Source organism: Podarcis liolepis (assembly GCF_965112155.1).
Source record: "Podarcis liolepis genome assembly, chromosome: 14".
NCBI lineage: Eukaryota > Metazoa > Chordata > Lepidosauria > Squamata > Lacertidae > Podarcis > Podarcis liolepis.
Window position 1 is genome coordinate 3097704 of NC_139569.1, and position 16328 is coordinate 3114031.

At 44.7% G+C, this 16328-nt stretch overlaps 2 protein-coding genes and 1 long non-coding RNA gene across 3 annotated transcripts in view; 2 read left to right on the top strand and 1 right to left on the bottom strand.

Annotated features, from left to right (window-relative positions):
- The window catches only part of LOC310693133, a 28573-nt gene extending 16182 nt beyond the window's left edge, over window positions 1-12391 (bottom strand). The window contains exon 1 of the long non-coding RNA XR_014518992.1: window positions 10453-12391. This is a non-coding gene — a long non-coding RNA (uncharacterized lncRNA). The remainder of the gene's footprint in view (window positions 1-10452) is intronic.
- The window catches only part of LOC310693083 (cytochrome P450 3A12-like), a 65348-nt gene that overhangs the window by 37640 nt on the left and 11380 nt on the right, over window positions 1-16328 (top strand). The window lies entirely within an intron of this gene.
- Window positions 3026-16323, top strand: LOC310693081 (cytochrome P450 3A9-like). The gene is made up of 13 exons (XM_083474758.1): window positions 3026-3180; window positions 7184-7277; window positions 7428-7480; window positions 7638-7737; window positions 8010-8123; window positions 8728-8816; window positions 8980-9128; window positions 9689-9816; window positions 10187-10274; window positions 12398-12558; window positions 13229-13455; window positions 15145-15307; window positions 15926-16323. The coding sequence occupies exons 1-13, from the start codon at window positions 3110-3112 to the stop codon at window positions 16019-16021; spliced, it is 1533 nt and encodes a 510-aa protein (XP_083330884.1). The 5' UTR covers window positions 3026-3109; the 3' UTR covers window positions 16022-16323.

Genomic DNA, 16328 nt, shown 5'->3' on the forward strand with positions numbered 1-16328 from the left:
CGACAGTGTGGAACCGGAAGCTATTGGAAATGTATTTTGAATGATCTTCCTTATTCAGAGTATAACACACTACAGTAGCCTTTAGCTGCAGATACACCAACACATTTGCAGCACAAAAATGTAGTTTCCCCCCTCAATTCCTAATCATTCATGTTCATCTTCAACATGCTGTTTTCAATCAAATGAATCATCATAATAATATTGTTATTTGTACCCCTCCCATCTGATTCAAGATCTTGCTGTCCATAAGGGAGTGAGTGGTTACTTGATACACATTTGAACCCCCCCCCCCTTGAAGAAATAATCCACACCTCTCCCTCCCTGCACACAACCCAGATGAATGAAGGAGAAAGAGGTGATTGCATTCTTGGTATAGGCCTACCCACAATGCCATTGGGCAGGTCTGGGTACACACACCACATGGGTGAGACTACCTACATCTTTTTTACAAATTGACACACTGTGGGGGATTGCAGAATCAATCTTCACTGAACTTTTGTTTTTGGAATGGAAGCAGTTTATTACGAAGCATTTCAAACCAAATACATTATCAAATCTAATACATCTGTATCTTCCAATAAAAATCATTCTTTCATCCAGCAAAAGACTGCAGCTTCAAAGTAAATCCTTAAATCTGGCAGAGAGAAACCCCCTCTCTCTTTCACATCTGTTAATAATTTAAACTTAATTCTGGGATTTCCCCCCGCCAGATAAATTTAGATAATACCCTTTGCCATTCCTTAAAACAATTGAGCTTATCAATGATAGGAAGTACTTGGAACAAAAATAACAACTTAGGCAATACATTCATCTTTATCGCAGAAATTTGGCCCAACAAAGATAGTTTCAACCTTGTCCAGATATCCAAATCTCTTTTGATATCTTTCCATAACTTTTCATTGTCCTCTTTGTACAAATTCAATTTTTTTGCAGTCATATTTACACCCAGATATTTCACCTTTTTCACAAACTTCACCCCTGTGGTTTCCTCTAAATTTAGTTTTTTATGTATTGTTAATTCCCCCCCCCTAAAACTTTGGTTTTATTCTTATTCAATTTGAAACCTGCAACTTGTCCGAACTCTTGAATTATCTTCAGTGCTTTGATTGCACTGATCTCAGGGTCCTGTAAAGTCAATACCAAATCATCAGCAAAGGCTTTTAACTTATATTGTTTATAGTGGTGCCCCGCAAGACGAATGCCTCGCAAGACGGAAAACCCGCTAGACGAAAGGGTTTTCCATTTTTCAATGCGCTTCGCAGGACGAATTTCCCTATGGGCTTGCTTCGCAAGACGAAAATGTCTTGCGAGTCTTGAGATTTTTTTTCGCTCCCCCCCTTTTTCTAAGCCGCTAAGCCTTTAATAGCCTTTTAGCAGCTAAGCCGGTAAGCCGCTAAGCCTTTAATAGCCGCTAAACCGCTAATAGCACTAATCCGCTAAGCCGCTAATAGGGTTGCTTCGCAAGACGAAAAAACCGCTAGATGAAGATACTCGCAGAACGGATTAATTTCGTCTTGCGAGGCACCACTGTAGTTCCGACTACTATGCCTTTAACTTCCTCATCTTTCCTTATCATATTCAACAGCACCTCTTGGACAGAAATAAAAAGCAGGGGGGGGGAGTGGGCACCCTTGCCTGGTTCCCTTCTCAATCCTAATTTCTTCTGAGATCACATTGTTAATTATAATTTTTGTTTTCTGCTCAAAGTAAATTGTATTAATACCATTAAGAAATTTTTGACCGACCCCCATATTACACAAGTTCTGTTTCATAAAACTCCAAGAAACATTATCAAAGGCTTTCTCTGCATCAATAAACATTAACATTGCTTTAGTATCCTTTCCCCCCTCTAATCTTTCCAGCAGATCCACTATAATCCTCATATTATCTTTCATATGGTTCTCAGGTAAAAAACCTGATTGATCTTTATGTATGTGCTTCTTCAAAACTTTCTTCAGTCTTGTAGCCAAAATATTTGCAAATATTTTATATCCACATTCAACAAAGAAATTGGTTGGTAATTCTTTACTTGAGCTTTATCTGTATCCAGTTTGGGTATCAGAGTGATGAATACCTCTTTCCAGGACTCGGGTGCTTTGCGGCCAAGGCAGTTTCAATCCCATGATGAGGCCTGAATCCCAACTGGAATGTGTTCAGATAAGAGAACGAGGGTTCAGAGGGAGAGGAGGGAGCAGACTGGGGGGAGGAGGTGTCAGAAGAGGAAGAGGCAACAGGGTTTAGTGAGCAGGAAGAGGCTGGGGCAGAGAGTGGTTTAGCATCAGAGGCAGAAGTGGAGGCTGGAGAGGAGGTTGGTCAAGAGGCAGAGATGAGGCAGACTGCAGAAGAAGCCAGGGGATTTCCCCCTCCTGTTGCAAATAACGCGTGTTGCTCAGGGTGCATTTAAATATGCACTCTGTAAAGATGCGAGTGTTGACTGGAGTCTTATCCTGGTCTTTCTGCCATTTATATCACTAATATAAGAAAACCAACGTCTGTTGGGAAAGCCTCCAAGGAAGGAGAGTCCACCACCGTTGGAGGGAGACCGTTCCACTGTCAAACAGTTCTTACAGTCAAAACATTCTCCCTAAGGTTTCGAAGGAATTTCCTTTCTTGTAACTTGAATCCATCAGTTTGGGTGCTTACCTCCAGAGCAGCAGAAAGCAAGCTTGCTCCATCTTCCAGGCACTTTGATAAGGCACTTTTATCAGTACCCTGATAAAAGGCAACCAAATGACACAATCCTTTGGCATTTCTGAAGGGCACCAGGTGAGAGAAAGCTGTTCTGTAGTAAAAGGAATCAGAAGATGACATCATGCACCTGCTGGAGAGGTTGGCAGGAGGTTTTTACACAAGGTTTTTACATAAGAACCTACCTGAGGCAACACACCCTCTCTCAGGCCTCGCCTCTTTCGTGACAAGGAATACTAACCGGGCCTCAGACAAAGGAAACTTGGACTGAGTCAATCTGACAGTCATCAGAGCAAAAGCGAATGGATAGCAAAAGCTATTGCGAAATTTTTGTTTTTGCTCTTTGAGCTCCAGCCCTGAACAAATATAAAGAGGGCAGAAATCCACATTCAAAGCCAGAGAGTCATCAAGGGCTAACAAGATGGATCTCCTTCCAAGCTTCTCCACTGAGACATGGTTCCTTCTCATTGCCTTCCTGGGCCTTTTCATGCTGTATGTATCATTCTCTTACCGTTTCTTTGGCTGTTTTCTAATTGTGAAAAAGAAATGGGGGCGTTTTAAATCTGCTTCTTCTTCTGAAAGCCATAGGAGATGGCAGCCTCTGAACTGCAAGGATATTTACTTGCAAAGAAGTTTGCATATGGTTGGGTTGTAGAAGCAGCTCCAGAAGCACAGCATATTGAAAGAGCTTTATCTTATAAATCTGAAACAAAACTGTCTTTGGCACTCACCTAGAAGTGGTCCCTCAACAGCAGAGGGAGAGAGTGAAGGAATGGAGACACAGGACAAAGTTCTTGGGCAGAAGCAGCCAATTCCTGACCTACTCTATCTAGCCCAGGACTGTGTATCTGAAGAAGTGTGCATGCACACGAAAGCTCATACCAAGAACTAACTTAGTTGGTCTTTAAGGTGCTACTGGAAGGAATTTTTTTATTTTGACTATGGCAGACCAACACGGCTACCTATCTGTAACTAGCCCAGGACTGTGAGGCCTTTAAAGCTTAAAACTAGGGAAGAAGGTGACAACTCTGGAGACTGATGTAGGGTTGGCCTCATGTGGATTGATCAGTTGGCCATCAACAAAACACTTCTGGCTATCACTGGGCCAATGGAATTTTCTAAACTGTTTTCATGGACACAGCCATGTAAAGAACGTTATAGCAATCTAATTGAATACTATAGCCATTACGGAGGGCGGGAGGTGGGATGAGCTTTTGCTCCCCAGCTCTTTGCTACTCAGAATGTAATTACTCTGTTGTTGGGCTCTCTGTGTTGTATCCAACCAACTTTCAGTGAGAGTAGACCCTCTGGAATCAATAGATCTAAGTTAGTCACGTCCTTTAGTTTCTATGAGTCTGCTCTCAGGAGGACCAGCAATGGTTGCAACCCAATATGAATAGAACTCAGCATGTGCGTGTTTGGTTCTCATTTCTGATTTACTGGTAATTATATCCCATAGTTAATGTTTTAAAAAAGAATATTTGCTTCTGCTACATGGATAGATCTATATGGGGATGGTATCTAGAGTTTGTAAGAGCTGCTCAACGTTGGAACAGGCTCCCATGAGAGGTGGTGGACTCTCCTTCCGTGGAGGTTTTTAAGCAGAGGTTGGATGGTCATCTGCCGTGGATGATCTAGGATTCTACGATTCTGTATCCAGTGATAATTCTCAAGAGGGGAGACAGTTGAAGCAGGTCTCTCTGCCTGACTTGTAAGCTAAATTCCTGAAGAGATGATTTGGAAAAACAACACCCCCTGAAGGTTAACACCTACTTACTTCAACTTGCTATATCAAACAACATAAAGAACCATATAAGTAAAGAAGATTTTTTACTAAGTTGGGGGTCACAGAATTGTAAAGCTGGAATGAATCCCCAGGGGTCATCTACTCTAACCCTCTGCAATTCAGGAATCACAGGGCAGGAATTATTTTGTGTGTGCTGTTTTGGAACAACAGGTTCAACAACAATTCTCAGCCTTATGCGGTTTTCAGCTTCCTGTGACAGTATTTCTTTTTGCTCTTTATCTTTGATTTATTAATAAAATATTTTTGGGAACCCCGCCCTCAACCCGAAATAGCATTGTTAGGTGTATTCAGCCGTGACAACTCTAGGTCTATTATATGAACATATGATTGATTACTTATTAACGGCAGCAAGAATATTGATAGCTGGAGATTGAAAAGAAGTGAAGGGTACCAATGTACCAAAAATGGTATCACATAATTTGGGAGACGGCACTTTGTAGGAAATGGATGCAAACAATTTGTGAGGGCAACCAGCAACCCCCCCCCCCCTGAACGACTTTTAAAGCAGACTAGTGGCTGTTTATTCTGCCCAAGAACAAAGACTGCAGGACAAAGTGTACCTGTCACATTTCGTATTATGCGGCTGTGCTAACACTTCCCTTTATATTGACAGCAGCAGGGCTTTTCCCCCAGGGGAACTCCCAGGAACTCAGTCCCGCCACCTCTCGGTGGGTTCTGGCACCTGTCAGGTGGGCACCTAAGAGAAGGTTCCTGGTGAGTTCCAGCATCTCTTTTTCTAGAAAAACAGCCCTGGACAGCAGCAACGATTGGACTCTTTCTGCTCCAGGGCTTATGAACTCTCCTGTTTTTATTTTGATCTCAGCTATGCCTTCAGGTTGGGAGGGGAAGGTGGGATGCTGAGTTTGACATTTTCATCTTTTCACATATAACTCAACACACACACATGCAAGAATAAAGATAATGTTTCTTGTTAAGTACAGCAAAAAGAAAAAGAAAAACAAGGGTGTTGGCTAAAGATAAACAGAACAGGGAAGGAAAGATCTGGATTTTCAGGGGAGAAATCAGCTGGTGAACTTTGGAGCCTGTTTATTGCTGTATATATGCAGAGCAGGGTGTGCAGCAAGTAGATCTCTAGGAATTGGTGGGTGATTTCATTGAAGGAGCTGTGCAGGCCAGTTGCTTTCTGCCCACATCAAACCCCTATTTAAAGCTTAGTGAGGTGGGGCCCACAAATCCCTGCCTTGTTTTCTGGCAACTTTAATTGCAGAATGACTTTCCTCACTGTAAATCTCTGATACGTTTTGATTAATTAAAGTTTTGAGAAACTTCTTTCACAACTGGCAGTTTAAACAGTGACAGTTAAAAACAGTGCTTTTTCTGGGGGTACACAGGGGTACGTATTCCCCTAAACATTGTGTGAATCTTTGTACTTTTGTCCATTTACTGTATTTATTTCCCCCAATTTGAACTATAAAATGGTGGTTTTCTTGAGTCAGAATGAGAGTACCCCTAAACATTTTTAAGGGAAAACAACCCCCACTGGTTAAAAAGATTCTTAATGTCACAACAAAGTTAGTCAAACTCACGTGTGCCGAATTTGTTAATTGATAAAATTATGTTTTTCAGTATCCAACAATGTCTGCCTTTTTATTTTTTGCTTTTTACCACTCAGCCCCTTCATTGCATAACCATTCATTCGTAAATGTTTAAACCATTAAAAAATGAATATATATATAACGTATGCTGAAACAGAATTATGAAGAACAAGAAATGGCTACTATGTCAGCAGAAAACGAAAACTAACCTGTCAATGTGTCAGAACCACACAATTAACCAAGCAATCCAATTACTATCTGCACACATACACACTGGCAACTGTCAGAGTTACAAACATCATGGGGACAAGGAGGCTAGAGAAAGAGGCGTCTGTTGCACCTCGGTGGAAGTATGAATGTCTTAATTATGATTTCCTTAAAGCAAGCTATGGAACAGAACAGTGTCCGTATATTCAAGGGGGAAATCACACTATAAATAGGTATTATGTAATTCACCGATCAGGATTACATATGGCCAGAAAAATATGGTAAAATGTTGAAAAATTATGTAGAATGTTTGAAGGGGAAGGGCACATAATTTTAAATTTCTCATTGCCCCTAGGAATTTTGGGTCCAGGGCAACTGGCTCTGTGGCCCCACCCATTCTGTGCCACAGCTCAACAATGAGTTATTTGAGTTATTCAGTTGTACTTGTGTGGTGTAGTGGTTAAGAGCAGTAGACTCGTAATCTGGGGAACCAGGTTCGCGTCTCTGCTCCTCCACATGCAGCTGCTGGGTGACCTTGGGCCAGTCACACTTCTCTGAAGTCTCTCAGCCCCACTCACCTCACAGAGTGTTTGTTGTGGGGGAGGAAGGGAAAGGAGATTGTTAGCCGCTTTGAGACTCCTTTGGGTTTTGATAAAGCGGGATATCAAATCGAAACTCCTCTTCTTTGTCTTCTCTCTTGAAGTCCTGGGTTGTATATTAGCCCATATCATCTCATTTTTTGCTCTGTGGTGCCCAAGTCAGTTCCTTGTGGGATTTTTTATCAGGAGGAGCCCCCACACAGGTGCATCAACCTGCCAGGTTTCCCCTCTGAACCCTGGACAGGCTTCCATGCTCTGCTGACAGATTTGCATCTCTCTCTCTCTCTCTCTCTCTCTCTCTCTCTCTCGTTTTACAAAATAAACAGATATGGATTTTGGCCATATGGAGTCTTCAAGAAACTGGGCATTCCAGGTCCATCGCCGTTGCCTTTCTTTGGAAATATCTGGTCCTATCGTAAGGTGAGTGTCTGGTGACATTCCTGCCCTGCTCAAGAGGTTTCCTGAGGCCCCTTTCTGCTCCCCCCTCTTGGGATCAGGGGTGCTCCTTAAAATGAGCCTTAATCCAGTCCAGAAAGGCCATTCTTAACTTTCTTAAATGTCTTTCCACAGGGGTTTATGAACTTTGATACAGAGTGCTTTCAGAAATATGGGAGGACCTGGGGGTAAGTGACCTTTTATGACCTGCTTGTATTTCTCATGTTAGCCCAAATCCCATTGCTTGATCCCAAGGAGGAAATGTTCTGGGGCGGGAAACTGCTAAATCTGCAACTGGATCTCTTTGGGATCTCAAAAACATACCATTCTTTACTCTTAATCCAGGATTTACGAGGGTCGAAAGCCTATGTTAGCTACGCTGGATCCGGCTATTATAAAAGCCGTCCTTGTGAAAGAGTGTTACACCACTTTCACCAACCGTCGGGTAGGCATTCACTTCTTAAGTATACAATAGTATCATGGAAGGAGGAGTGTTCATACACGTCACTCTATTGGCGCCAAACTGGGGCAGGGTGGGGTAATGGGGAGGGCAGATTAATCCCTCTCCAAAAGTCAAGTGTGAACTTAGTGACCCAGCCATCATTGCCCTCCATGTTTATTCTGTTTACAATTCCCTGTTGGATATTATTGGTTCCAGATCTGTGATGGGTTCAAAACCTGCCACTCAATGGTTCGAAACTGCTTTGTTTCCTCTAGGATTTAGGTTTAGTTGGGATCTTGGAGTCTGCCGTCTCAGTGGCAAAGGACGAACAATGGAAGAGGATTCGCACTATTCTCTCTCCAACCTTCACCAGCGGGAAGCTCAAGGAGGTAAAAAAAGGAAAAAGATATTATGTATTGAAAAGAATAAAATATTCAGCTCTTCCACTGGTAAATATGGGTCGTACAGTTCAAGCACCATTGAGTCTATTCAGTCTGAAACTGGGGGATAATCCAATTCTGTTGATAGTCAGAGTGGCTGAAGCATAATGCCTAAGAATGTGAGGTTGCAAAGTCTATGTTTCGGATTTTTTCTCAGCTTCACTCTCTAAAAAAAACAACCACAGATATCAAGTCAGTGGATCTCTTTGACTTTTTTTTTTTAACTAGAGCTGAAAACTTTAATTGATAATTAATTAGATTAATTTGACTAATTAATGGACATCTGCAAATCAGAGCTGAGATGGAGGTTGATTCCTGGAGATATCACTCCATATACTGTAATTGCAAAGTAGTATGATTACGAGCTAGATCAGCCAGTTCTCAACATGGCGAAACAAAAATGCCAAAGCGAAGCAAAAAATGAAGCCCATCTTTCGTGATTGCATTTTTGATGAGTGATGAGCAAGTCACAGGATTTCCAGAACTCCATTGCAGCCAGGAAGGACAACTGCCATTAGGTGTTGACATCTCTGTTCATTGATTTGTATTTCAGATGTTTCCCATCATCAAACACTACGGGGAGGTTTTGATGCAAAATGTTCAGAAGAAAGTGGAAAAGAATGAATTTGTGGTTATGAAGGAGTAAGTGGTTTGAGCCAGGAAAGGCCTCAGTCAAAAACAGCATAGCATACAATGTGGGCTGCCTTTGAGGCGAATCCAGATCACATTGGGTGGCCAGAAACAGGCCTATGGAAAATCCTAAGTATACTGAGAGCCTAATTTGGCTGCTCTGTTCCCTCCCCAGCTTCTTTGGAGCCTACAGCATGGATGTTGTCACCAGCACTTCGTTTGGTGTGAACATTGACTCTATGAACAACCCTGCAGATCCTTTTGTCAAGGAGATGAAGAAGATGACAAAGTTTGCCGCTTTCGATCCACGCTTGGTTTTGATAGGTAAGTTGGCTTCTGATTTCTGATGGCCCAGTGGAAGTTTGCACCCTGGTTATTATGGAAACACAATAACTGGTCCATTAAGCACAGAATTTTCTACAGATTTTTCTACTAGGTCCTCCAGGGTTTCTGACAGGGGGCATTCCCAGCCCAGCCTGGTCACGAGGACCGAATGTGGGTCGACCATTGAGCCATGATGGCCTTTCCAAAATATGATTTCTTTCTAGACTGCACTTGGATCTAAAATATTGCAAGGATGATTATAAGAACTGGCCCTACCATTAGGTACATGTGTGGGAAGTTCTGGGAGGGTGTAATCAGTGTGCATGCAATGTAACAAAATACACATATCTTCATACATGGATTGCATATACAGAAATTGCAACCCTGAGATTCACAATGAGGTTGACCAGGCTCTATTAAGGCTTGCAAGCTATGATCCTTAGACCAAACCAAAGTTTATCAATAATTATCTACAGAAATCTATCTACCAATCAGCATATCTAATGCTTTGCCCCAAGAAGGTTGATTCCTGTTCACCGTATGATTTCTGTCTCTTGCAGCCACGTTCCCATTCTTGATTCCTCTTCTCAAATTAATGAATGTGAATATATTCAACGCAGAAGCTTTAAGCTTCTTTTCAAGGTCCTTCGAAAAAATGAAGGAAACGCGGCAGAAAGAAGGGCAAAAGGTAAGAATTGTGCTGTAATTTGGGGGTGAATATCTTTGACATGGAAAAGGGCTTTCATTTTGTATGTGGGTGTGATTTTTCACTGAAAAATCCCCTAGGACTCAACTTTTCTCTGTGCTGCTTCACTGCTTTTTGCTCCACAAAACAGCCTAATATCTTGACTCTTTTACCCCCTCAGTATGTCTGGTTGTGCCTAATTACAGTGAGATGATCACACGGCCAATGTCCTCAAGGGCAAAGGGGGCCAGTTCTCATGGCTGTATTTAGCCCTTTAAAAAACCAGGGGCTTCAAACCATCTTGGTCCAGTGGCCCCCATGGGAGTCTCTCTGACGCACATTTCCTCCACTGGTTTATTTGTTTTCTGGTTAGGGCCGGGTGGATTTCCTGCAGCTGATGATTGACTCCCAAAGTGCCAAGACAGACCACCAGAGCAATGGCTTGAACCACTCCTATAAAGGTAATGCCACACAATTTAACTGAACTGAAGTTGTATTTCCTGAAGACTTGAAATTGCCTATCCCAGTTTGAAAAATGCAATGCAATGAATGTTACCTATACAGATCATGTTCCCGAGTTGTCTTTCCTGAGGAGTTGAAATTGCCCAATCCTCAATGACTTAGGAACTTCACTTGCACGTGAATACAGGCTCCAGCAGATTGAGGGGACGAGACCAATAGTGGGTCCAAAGACAGTTTCTGTATGTGCTGTAGAGGGAAGTGAGGGGCAAATGGGTCTCCGCCACCTGGGAAGGCCGCCCATCTAGGAGTGGGAAAACTCTGATCCTAAACTTTGGTGGGATATCTTTGGGAGAAGAAAAGGCTGAGGAGTAAACTCTACACAAATCCAGAGCAGCAGAAGAAGAACATATCCCACTTTATCTCTACCTGAAGGAGTCTCAAAGCGGCTAACTTTCTCCTTTCCCTTCCTCCCCCACAACAAACACTCTGTGAGGTGAGTGAGGCTGAGAGACGTCAGAGAAGTGTGACTGGCCCAAGGTCACCCAGCAGCTGCATGTGGAGGAGCAGAGACGCGAACCTGGTTCCCCAGATTACGAGTCTACCACTCTTAACCACTACACCACACTGGCTCTTCCTCAGGGGTTTGTGCCTAAGTCCCTAAGATGACTGGATGGCGCCTTGTACGCCTCCTTCCAGCAAGTCCTGCAGCCAGGCTGCTGCCAAATGTCTTGCTCTGCTTTCCTTTGGACATCAGCAAGACCAAGAGGGGGGTTCTTGTCTTCTGGGCAGCCCAGGACCTCCAGACACACTGCCCAGGCTTGGGGTCCTGGAGGGGTCACTTCAGTCCTGCAAATACAGCGATTTGACTTCACCCCCAGAGGCACACTCCATCGTCTCTCAAGACAGAAGGATGCTAGAAACAAGACTGCACCCACAGGCACAATTCCAAACCAACCCCCCAATCTTCTAACACCACGTATGTTGTTGATGATAATGACTTTCCAGTCTCTTGTAACTCAAACGTCTCCAAGCGACTTAAGTCATATTTAAAATATAAATATAAATACATTATACCATAAAACAGAACAAAACAGGTCCCATAAGAACCATAGGAAGCTTGGGCAGCAGACTAGTAGCAGCAAAGCATCATCTCAGTCTATCAAAAGCCGGGGGAAGCCTTTCCCTGGTGCTAAAAAGAGGTCAGTGAAGGCGCTTGGCAGACCTTGCTGGGGAGAGTTTTGCACAGAAAGAGAGCCACAGCCTAAAAGGCTCTACTCTCCCTTGTCATTACACTCAGTGGTAAAGGCCTCAGAATATCACTTTCCACCTTATTTAAGTTGTCTGCAGGACTGTTGCCAGAAGTAATTCCCATTTTTTTTCCTGGGCCACCACCCCCTTCATTCCACAAACTCATTCTCAGTACTTCCTCCCCTCTCAAAAGCATTACTATACAAATAGTGATTTGCACAACACCCTAAGGAAGATAATGACACAATAAAAATCAAAACAGCAACAATTGATTGCACATTGATTGACAAATCTCATTAAAAGGGTTTAGTTTAAGTAATTCAACAAAACTCATGAATTTGATCCCGTGAGACCAGCTTTTCAAAATCTGATAGTCCAGCACCCCCTTGCCTCTTGGCACTCCCTAGGAAACACCCCTCCCCCAAAGAGTGAGTTACTGCCTGCTTAGGGAGCCACTGCCCATTGCATGGTCCTTTATTATGTGTGTGCTGCAAGGACTGATCAACAAGGTGTTGCTGCTCTACCTGTGAACCAGGAAGTTGTTTTCCCAGAGACTGCTGGATTGTTTAAAACAACAGAGAAAAGAAGACAATATAGGGTTTTGTGGGGTTGTTTTTTTTTAAAAAAAGCCAAGGTGTTATTAGTAACCTTGGGAACCTGGCCATTTCTTGGCCCTGTTCTTGAGTGCCTCAAACAACCCCAGAGGGAGAGAAACGCATGAGCTACTGTTTTGATTTTGGCACTATTGTTTGGAAAGAAAAGAAAACCACTGCATTGCAGTGCAATGCATGTTACCTGCACGGATCATGTTCCCAGCCAGACTACAGGCTGTACTTGTTTTCACTTGAACTCTCTCACTTCTGCTTGTTTGCAGGCTTGACTGACATTGAAATCCTGGCCCAGTCCTTCATCTTTGTCTTTGCTGGATACGAACCCACCAGCAACTCCCTGGGTTATGCGGCCTACCTCTTGGCCACTCACCCAGATGTCCAGCAGAAGCTTCAAGATGAGATAGATACCATCCTGCCCAACAAGGTAAGAATGTGTGGGCTGCAAAGGTGAGGCCAGACCTAATGGAGAAGGTTTTTTGGGTGGGGTGGGGAAGTTACAGGAGAATTATTTATCTACTTTGGGGGGCAGGGACAGAGGAGTAATAAAAATGAACCAGTTAAAAACTAAAGCGAAAATACACCAAAACACAATTTAGTGCCAGCAAGGAAAATCCAGTTTGCCCTGACATCAGCCCAGTGGTCAGCATCACCTGGACCTTAGATTTCAAAGGCCTGTTCGAACTGGAAGATCTTAGCCTGCTGGCAGAGGGATGACAGAGAGGGAGCCAGTCTATCCTCTCTTGGGAGGGAATAGTGCAATCTCAGAGCAGCCACCGAAAAGGCCCTGTCTCTCTTGAGTCATCGCCAGCTGGGCTTCTGATGTTGATGAGGTGAAGAGAAGGAGCTCACCTGAGGATCTTAGCACTTGAGCCATGTTAGATTGGGGCAGTAGAGAGAGAAACAGATCAGTTGCGTAAGTTGCATTCCACCTGTGCAGCTGTTGAATGCAACCCACGGAGGTTTTCACATTCATGGACAGAAATCTCAGAACAAGGCCACCTCAACTAAGATCTTTCCTTCTGAAGGTCTCTGTGTGAGCCTGGTTTAGGGTCTCACTGGTTACAATTCATCTCCCCCTTTGAATCCCCCCAAAGGCTCCTCTCACGTACGATGCCATCATGCAACTGGAATATCTTGACATGGTCCTGAGTGAAACGCAAAGGCTGTATCCCCTTGGAGGACGGATTGAAAGGACCTGCAAGAAAGATGTAGAAATCAATGGGGTGACTATCCTGAAGGACATGAATGTGATCATTCCTCCCTATACGCTTCATCGGGACCCTGAATACTGGCCAGAACCTGACGAATTCAGACCTGAGAGGTAACCCTTCCCATCCCACTGCAAAAAACCTTGTGCTCTGAATATACACCACCTGATGAAAGGCCACATGTTCGAATGACATGAGTGAAAGATCCACCCAGCCACTAGTAGATCACCAGCTGCTCCTGATTTCAGCCTCAGCTGGGCTGCTGACATCATCACCATCATCATTTGGTTACATTTATTTATATCCCACAGGGACTTAAGGCATATAAACATAGCAAACAAACTGTAATAGAATTAGAAAGTGATAGAAACATCACAAAATGCCAATTGTGATACCAGCGTTTTGCAGATGCCCAACTGGAGGTGAAAATAAATCAGACATCACCAACTTTTTCGGGCCTGGGGGTACACCTGTAATTTTGAGCAAATGCTGGGGTTGCTATTCATAAAATGCCTGCCACGAGGTGTGACGTGGCACAGAATGGCTGCTGTTGAGAGGGGGTGGCAAGCCACTAAATGGGTGCCACGTTCACAAGGGCAGAAAAGAAGCGGGACCCCAAAATAGTGTGGCCAAGTCCCACATGAGCTGCCCCAATCTGGTGGGGGCAGGGAAAGGAGGCACTGCACTCCCCTATCCAGAATGGAAGGGAGGGTTGGCATGCAATCCTGGGCCCCGGGCACAAAATTCTGAGAAGGACACATCCAGGCACCCCTATAACAGGCTCCCTCTCTTGGCTGAGGTCCTGCCACCTTCCAGAGCCACAGGGAGGCAAGCTGAATCCTGGCTGGGCCTTTGGGTTTGGGTCGTGCGTCCTTCTCCTTTTGTCCTGGCCAGCTGTGCTGGCTAAGCTGGAAGGTGGCTGAGCTGCCAAGCCAAGAATAATAATAATAATAACAATAATTTATTATTTATACCCCACCCATCTGGCTGGGCTTCCCCAGCCACTCTGGGCGGTTTCCAACCAGATATTAAAACACTGTAATACATCAAACATCAAAAGCTTCCCTAAACAGGGCTGCCTTCAGATGTCTTCTAAAAGTCTGGTAGTTGTTGTTCTCTTTGACATCTGGTGGGAGGACGTTCCACAGGGCGGGCACCACCACCAAGAAGGCCCTCTGCCTGGTTCCCTATAATTTGGCTTCTCGCAGGGAGGGAACCGCAAGAAGGCTCTCGGCACTGGACCTCAGTGTCCAGGCAGAACAATGGGGGTGGAGACGCTCCTTCTGGTATACAGGACCGAGGCTGTTTAGGGCTTTAAAGGTCAGCACCAACACTTTGAATCAGTGGCAGCAACGTTGGCAGCCATGTGTCTCGCTAGCTCTGCACTCCCTCCCTCCCGACACACTTCCCCCCCAGCTACCCAGTCCACTGGGCAGTGGGATTTCCTCCATCCTGACCATAATGAAAGGGGTCTCTTCAAACAGTGTAATCTGAGCAGGAAAAGCAAAGAGACTCTGGAGGGGACCTTTTGCATCACAGACACCATAAGTGGTACCAGTGGGTACTGCACTCATGATCCCCATTTGCGCAACACTCTGCAGCATCGTCCCCACTTGATTCAGCTGGTGGATGCAGCTGAGGATGAGCAACTGAGAACCAGCTGGTGGTGAGCAATGTCCCCTTGTTGTGAGCCCTGAGCTGCTGCCTTCTTCTTCCTTTGCCTCTCCCATCAACACATCAGATCTGCCCGTTCTGGTCCCTTACCCAGCCTCCATTTCTCTCATCTCTGTGAATGCAACCAGGTTCAGCAAAGAGAACAAGGATCAAGTGGATCCCTACCTATACCTGCCCTTTGGAGCTGGTCCCCGGAACTGCCTGGGAATGCGCTTTGCTCTCGTCACGATGAAGGTGGCCATTGCAATCCTGGTGCAGCATTTTTCCTTCAGGGTCTGCAAGGAAACTCCGGTGAGGAAGCTGGATGGTGTGTGCCTCTGTGTGTGTGTGTGTGTAAAAGGAAGGGGCAAGGGGCATGACCCGTGGAGTTTCAATGTCTGGCACCAGTGCCCAAGGCATAGGTAAAGGTAAAGGGACCCCTGACCATTAGGTCCAGTTGTGACCGACTCTGGGGTTGCGGCGCTCATCTCGCTCCATAGGCCAAGGGAGCCAGCGTTTGTCCGCAGACAGCTTCCGGGTCATGTGGCCAGCATGACTAAGTCGCTTCTGGCGAACCAGAGCAGCGCACGGAAACGCCGTTTACCTTCCCGCCAGAGCGGAACCTATCAATCTATTTGCACTCTTTGTTGTGCTTTCGAACTGCTATGTTGGCAGGAGCTGGGACCAAGCAACAGGAGCTCACCCCATCATGGGGATTTGAACCGCCAGCCTTCTGATCGGCAAGTCCTAGGCTCTGTGGTTTAACCCACAGTGCCACCCGCGTCCCTTGCCCAAGTCAGATAGATAGCACCATACTGCATGTTTTGATTTAAGCCAGGGAAACTCCCCTGTGATCTTCTGCTGGGGTCTTGATGTTAAGATGGGTTGACTGATGTGCTGATTGCTCTCTTGATTCTCACCCTGCTACAGATTCCCCTTAAGATGAGCAACCAAGCCTTTTTAGTGCCGGAGAAACCAATAGTTCTGAAGATGGTGCCACGAGGTGGTCCCCAAAAGGAGGAGTGAAGCCTGGTCGTGTCTCAGTCACCTCGGTAGCAAGTGCAAAAGCTTCGGGTGTTGCTCTGGGAAGTTTCCCCAAAGAGAACTACTAATGGTTCCAGCACATCAGACTGATTTGCAAACTGAAACAGAGCTCTATTTACAGCTTCACACTTCTCTGAATTTGGCACTGAAGTTTTCCAGCCACAGAACACCCACAAAAATGGGTGTTGTTAGTGCGTTGTCAGTGGAAGAGTTATGCAAAAATGTGTATCTTAGTGAAAGTAACATTAAACGATGCGTTCTATTCAGGAAAAAAAAACCCAAAATGCTT